General features: G+C 36.6%; 1 protein-coding gene across 5 annotated transcripts in view; it reads right to left on the bottom strand.

The window, feature by feature from the left end:
* Nucleotides 1–7,108, bottom strand: part of LOC131929832 (uncharacterized) — a 55,647-nt gene that overhangs the window by 28,034 nt on the left and 20,505 nt on the right. For all 5 annotated transcript variants that reach the window (XM_059286220.1, XM_059286222.1, XM_059286223.1 and 2 more), the window contains exon 5: nt 2,472–2,568. In XM_059286220.1, the coding sequence (XP_059142203.1) occupies nt 2,472–2,568 (97 nt within the window). The remainder of the gene's footprint in view (nt 1–2,471; nt 2,569–7,108) is intronic.

Genomic DNA, 7,108 nt, shown 5'->3' with positions numbered 1-7,108 from the left:
TAAAAGCTTATAACTTGAGTACTGTTTCAGTTAGGTAGACGAAATTTCTAATATAAGTAGAAGATTTTACTCAATAATTTGTTTCAAATTTATTTTTAACTTGATTTCTCTGTCTATCGTCCATCAAGGTCGAAAACCTGATAGAAAAACTGCGAACACATTATAGTTTAAAAAAATATTTACATGCATTTTTTAAGGTTGTTTTTTAAAAAGATTACTGTAGCTGTGGTTGGAATATCTTTATTCTATTGACACCATCCCACCAGTAGCGTAGCGAGGGGGGGGGGGGGACATATGTCCCCGGGCGCCGAGCTTAGGGGGCGCCAAAATGGGTTGGAAAAATAAATTGAAAGGTTGAGGGGGGTGCAAATCGAAAAGTTTGTCCCCGGGCGCCGGGTAGGGTCGCTACGCCTCTGCATCCCACGCTCTTGTATAGTCCTTTTCTCTTTGTTTTTAAACCATTGTGAAAGTCGAGTCCTCCTCCTACTATCAAACACACGCTGTTGTCGGCATAATTCTTTTAAAAAAAATCAAAGTCCATTGCGCGAGAGGCCGCTAGATACTAGAGGGAACAAAGGAAGCTATAGTGCTCAAACAGAGAGAACCTAGAGGGAACAGACGACTTTTGCTTCTTTTTTACTTTCTTGTATATAGGAAGTATAGAGAAAGTCTTGTAATCGTGCAACAAAAAAAAATCGAGATTTTTGCAAATCTCGACGTTTTACACCTCAATGATACAGAAAAACATAATTTTGCAATCTTGACGTATCTCTCTCTCTCTCTCTCTCTGTGAGTGTGTGTGTGTGTGTGTGTGTGTGTCTGTGTGTCTGTGTGTAAACACGATAACTTAAGTACCGTTATAGCTATGAAATTTCATATATAAGTATTTTATCAAAATCGTAGATCCCTGTCAACTTTTGAGCGATTTCCGATAACTGGAAGTGGTACTTTTTCTGCTTTGAATTTTTCAAAAGCCTATAACTTGAGTAATATTTCAGATAGATAAATGAAATTTCACATGTAAGTAAAAGATCTAATTCTCTACCTTCTGTCAAATTTTGAGTAATTTCCGTTGACCGGAAGTACTAATTTACGCTATTTCCGATTTCTAAAAAAAAATGCATGTAAATTTATAAAGTACTAATAATATTGCGCACTATTATGCACATCTTTATTTGGCGTTCACTTGGTGCGCAATTCTTTTTTCTATGAGATTCAATTCTATTTTTAAAAGTTTAAGTAATTAAAGTGGATTAAAAATTATGTCTATATTCCAAGTTATATAAGAATATTCGAGAAAATTTAGGGGAGATCACTCCCGGTTTATTTGTATTGGTAGAACTACTATTCTGTATTATCCTGTTCACAACCAAATAAAAAAGAATATATTAACCATAATTTCGGTTTTATGTACATTTACTTATTTTTGTTTTAAAAACTATGTGATAGTAACGTGTATAATATGAATCTCTCCCTTAATGTAATTTACAACAGGCTTTTGGAAAAAAAGTTGAGACCATCCCAGCTTCGGTACTGATGGACAGAAGCACATCGGCGCTTTGTTGCCCCTTGTAAGTTCTTTTCTCAGACCCCCCCCCCCCCTCCCCGCTCTTATTTGGTGCACAATCCTTTTTTACACAGTTTACTGTATTTAAAAATTCAAGCATTTAAAAGTTGATAAAAAACAACATATCTAAAACCAATTGCACTGGAGTTGCCATCCTCTTTAGTATTATTTAAGATTATTCGAGAAAGTTTACAGGAGATCAGTCACTCTTTATTTTAATTAAATAAAAGCTTGTAAAAATAAATTAGAATCGAGCAGAAAAAGTAATTGCGCACCAAATGAACGTAAGCAAGGTTTGCATAATAGATCGAAAATTATTACCTTATTTAAAAGTTAACTAATCATCTATTAAGTCACATTTTATGTCACAGTACATTGTCATCAAGACTGACGTACGTGAAAAGTTTAAAGCAAATCAGTGATATATTTTAAGTAATCTAAAATACCGTAAAGTACTACTTCCTGTCACAAGTAAATAAAAATCCCCGGAAATGTGATCAAATGAAGTAATAACTATTTTTAAAATTTCGTTCATCTAACTGGAATAACAGGTTGATAGTATTTTTTTTAATACATCAAAACAAACATCTAAAGCTAAAGCTAAAGCTAAAGCTAAAGCTAAAGCTAAAGCTAAAGCCAAAGCCAAAGCCAAAGCCAAAGCCTAAGCCTAAGCCTAAGCCTAAGCCTAAGCCTAAGCCTAAGCCTAAGCCTAAGCCTAAGCCTAAGCCTAAGCCTAAGCCTAAGCCTAAGCCTAAGCCTAAACCTAAGCCTAAACCTAAACCTAAACCTAAACCTAAACCTAAACCTAAACCTAAACCTAAACCTTAACCTAAACCTAAACCTTAACCTTAACCTTAACCTTAACCTTAACCTAAACCTAAACCTAAATATGAAAATTACTTACTTTTTACGAGTAATGATTTTGCACACAGCATCAATAAATTGTTTTGTAGCTTTAGCTTGGTCCAAATCTTTCATATTCCATGACGCAATTTTTAATTCTGTATTAAAACAAATAAAGTAACTATTTCATCCAGAGGCGTAGCGAGGGGGGGGGGGCGGGGGGGGGGGACATATGTCCCCGGGCGCCGACCTTAGGGGGGGGGGGGCGCCAAATTGAAAGTTTGAGGGGGGGGGTGCAAATGAAAAGTTCGAGGGGGGGTGCAAATCGAAAGTTTGAGGGGGGGGGGGTGCAAATGAAAAGTTCGAGGGGGGGGGGGTGCTAATTGAAAATTTGCTCCCGAGGGGGGCGCCAAATTGAAAGTATGTCCCCGGGCGCCGAGAAGGGTCGCTACGCCTCTGATTTCATCCATGGGGAAGAAAAATCAGAGTTTACTGTTTCTGTTACTTAGCATTCGAAGGGACAGTGTGGTCAGCGCTGTGCTCAAACACCTTTACTTTCTCTACCATCATTTAATTACCCATCAGAGCTGGGTTGGCTCATTGATGTTCTACCGACTTGTGCCTTTTGAGACCTTCGGGCTAACAATCGAGCACAATATAGACGAGCCGCGCCGTCCCTATTACGGTATTGCTAATTAATCATTAGATATGTGCATCCGTCGGACTTGACACCTCTAGGAATATATAATGAGGTGTAAATAAATACATAAACAACACTTTTATAATAATTCATACTCATCAGCTGTCACACTTTGCTGGAGTATGTGCCGACAAATTACAGCTCTCCACTATTCTCTGACGTAGATTATTTTCCAATACCAGCTCAACTTGTGTACCTGAAGGGTTCTATTTTAATTTTTTAGTGTCTGCATGGGGATGTTGGTGGATGAATAACGCAGCGTGTGTTCAGTTTAAACAAATCTCTTCTGAGTTTCTTCCTCAGCTGAAAGTTATCTGGTTTTATTACAAGCTTTTATTTAACTCACTTCCTCTATCGACAGTCTGTCGACAGTCTGTCGTAAGTCGTCAGTCTAGATCGAAACGCTGGAGTAAAAATTCGAACACTTCTACTTGACCGATACGATTCACAGTTGGCACGTAAGTCAAGACATGAAGAAAATGCAAGCTGAAATTTAATTTGACTTAATTGGATGCCTAATTACTTTTTGATGAATTAATTAAAGTTTTGACCTAATTAGTAGGCATGTCTATCCAACCACACCACACGCGTCATCACGTTCAATAGCTGCGCCATCACGTTCAGTAGGCGTGCAATGGTTTTTAGTCATGTAACTCTATTGTAAATTAAACATGAAAAGTACTGAAAAAAAAAATTCATAAAAAACGTTTTAATAACAAGCTTTTATGTAATAATGCACTAAAAAGTAGAAAATAAATTATAGACTACTATTTAAATAACTATAAAGAAAAGCGTGGGTGTCTTCCTTAACATTAGTAAAGGTATCCAATAGATACTAAAGTGACCCACGCTTTTCTTTACTTTATAGTTATTTAAATAGTAGTCTATAATTTATTTTCTACTTTTTAGTGAATTATTACATAAAAGCTTGTTATTAAAACATTTTTATGAATTTTTTAAACAATAGGTTGATGTTTAATTATCGTGCTAAGCCAATATATTTGTAGGATTCTTTTCAAGCATAATGCTTGTAGATAGTTGGACTTACTGTATGTTTATACCGACATCCTTAACATATCATCTCAATATTAAAAAAAAAATTAAATTTTAAATTTAATTATTTACTAAAACGAATGCTATACTTCGTCTTTTTCAGTTTATGTTTAAAATAATATAAAATTGTTTGAAAAATAATTATTTAAAAAAGTTACCTCCCTTGTAAATTGAACGAATGACATTGTCTTTGTTTTCTTTTTTTCACTAACAGTTGCAATACTTATATAAAAAAATATGGCTTCTGGACAAATCTAACGACCATAATAGTTTTTTTCCGAAGGGAATATCGTTTTTTTTATTCCCCTCCAGGATCGGTCTCTGCCCTCACAAAATATCAAGGGGATCGTGCGGCATTTTAAAATATTTTTTTTTATAGCTCATATAAGAAGAATTTCACTCGTGGTCACTTTTTAGCCCTCGCCGTGCGAGCAGATGCTCAGGAGTTATGATTGGGTTTGCTCGTCCAGATATTTGTATTTTTTAAAAAAAAAAAAAAAAAAAAAAAAAAAAAAAAAAAAAAACAATACAACAGTATTATGTTTATATAAGGAAATATGGCCTCTGGTCAGTTAAAACATTGTTCCGGAATTTTCCCGAGGGTACCACAATTTTTTTTAACTGATCCCCTGGGACAGATGTGCAACCCCAAGAGTTTTCAAAATATGGGGAATGTTTTTCGATATATAGCTCATGTAAGGAGAATTTCACTCGTAGTCACGTTTTATCCCTCGCTGTGCAAGCAGAGGCTGACCAATAGTTTATCTATAAGGCCGATTCATTTACTCAGGATTTTGGAAAAAAATGTACAGAAACAAAGTTCCAGAAGATTGTTTTGAAAATAGTCATCGTTTTTCAGAAAATTAACAATGTTTATAGAGGGAAAATTCGGACCGGTCAGTTCTAAAGGTCTTCCGGAGTTTTCCCCAATATATCTTAGTGTTTTTTTGCCGGCCCCGAGGGTCGGTCTACGACCTCAGGAGTTATGAAAAGGTTCCTACGTGGGAATTTTTTTTTCGATATATAGCTCATAAGGCGCCGGTCAGTCGACGTCAGTTTAGACCCCCTCTTCGAGGACTTTTCGGCCAACCGGCACCATCCCTCGTGTTCTATTGACCCAAGGCAGGATCCTGCCAAATTTGACGCACATGCGGTACCGGGAAGTGCCTTATCAGGCACCCGACCACTTTGCTTTATATATATATAGATAATAAACCGGGAGTGATCTCCCCTAAACTTTCTCGAATATTCTAATATAACACTATGGGGGATGGCAACTTGGGATATAGACTTCTAGACATAATTTTTAATCCATTTTAATTACTCAAATTTTTAAAAATAGAATATAATCTCGTAGAAAAAAGAAATGCACACCAAGTGAACGCTAAATAAAGATGTGCATAATAGTGAGCAATCTTATTAGTACTTTATAAATTTACATGCGTTTTTTGAGAAATCGGAAATAGCGTAAATAAGTACTTTCGGTCAACGGAAATTACTCAAAATTTGACAGCAGGTAGAGAATTAGATCTTTTACTTACATATCAAATTTCATTTAACTATCTGGGTGTGGGTGTGGGTGTGGGTGTGGGTATGGGTATGTGTATGGGTATGGGTATGGGTATGGGTATGGGTATGAATGGCCGCAACAATAGATTTTCCTTAAACTTATTTAATGAAACAGGTTAACTCTTACTAAACAATAAACCAGCAGCCTCGTCATCTAGATCAGGGGTCTCCAAACTACGGCCCGCGAGCCGGATACGGCCCGCGAGGTCCTCTCATCCGGCCCGCGGAGATCTTTTTGTTCACGGAAAAAAATGTTTGTTAGAGGTGGCTGAGGAACTTTGCCCAGAAAATTTAAAACAATTTGAATATGTAGCTTTGGGTGCAAATACCATTGCCTTCTGTGTTGCAGACATTGATGAAAACATTGTGACTCAAATAGTGAAAACTGCTTACAAGTTTCGCAATTTTTCAATTGCAATGGGTGAGTCGCTGGACAGCTGTTCCATGTTTTTGAAACAAGCACAGGGCAACAATTTGACGCACTTTCAGCAGTGCAAGGTCTTCATTGCTGAAGCAACAGCTCTGTTCCCCACATCATGCGAGATCATCAAAGACCCCCAGTTGCACTTTAAGTAGCGGTTTTCTGACTAGGAATTAAAGGCAGAAGAAGTGAGACTGTTTCAAACCCCAATTGAAGCAAATGTAACCAGTTGCCTCAGATGAATTGCAGATGGGGGTCATTGAATTGCAAGCAAATGACTTCCTTAGAGACAAGTTTAAAAAATGGCGGGTGGGTTTTTGCGTTTGCCCAAGGAGAACAAACTTAGACCTCGCATTTTAAATATGTATATATTTTTATATAAATTAGATTTCGTTGGGGGGGGGGGGGGGAAGGAGGGGAAGGAGGGGACTCTACCACCACAAAGAGATGCATGGAAGAAACTCTGGCCCCCGAACTGATAGTTGATAGTTAATGCGGCCCTCGGTCTGAAAAGTTTGGAGACCCCTGATCTAGATAATACAAGACTAAAAAGAATATAAATTACATGACAAGTATTACATTCAATATATTGAGTCAGCAACGTGGTGACACATGCAAAGTTAAAAATTACTAAGCCTTCAATCGTAGTGGGATGATAGATCATACAACTGCTAATCCGAAAGCCCCGAGTTTTTATTTCAAGTTCGTAGAATATCCCTGACTCTTCCCAGTTCTGATTTGTTTAAATGTTAATTTTTTATTATGTATTTAAAGAAAATCATTTATTTACATTTTCAAGACATTCTCAAACAATTGAACCGAAAACTTGAAGAACATTAGTGTGAACCGTAGTTAAGTAACAAAATAAACGTTTTGAAATAACAGAGTTTAAAAAATTCAAATTACACATAAAACATAATATTTAAATTTTATAGAATCGTTTGAAAGAGGGATC

This window comes from Physella acuta, unplaced genomic scaffold (genome assembly GCF_028476545.2).
Source record: "Physella acuta isolate Inbredline_101_S28 unplaced genomic scaffold, ASM2847654v3 ptg001684l, whole genome shotgun sequence".
NCBI lineage: Eukaryota > Metazoa > Mollusca > Gastropoda > Physidae > Physella > Physella acuta.
Note: the sequence above shows the minus strand (reverse complement) of the source record. Positions and strands in the feature narration are given on the sequence as shown.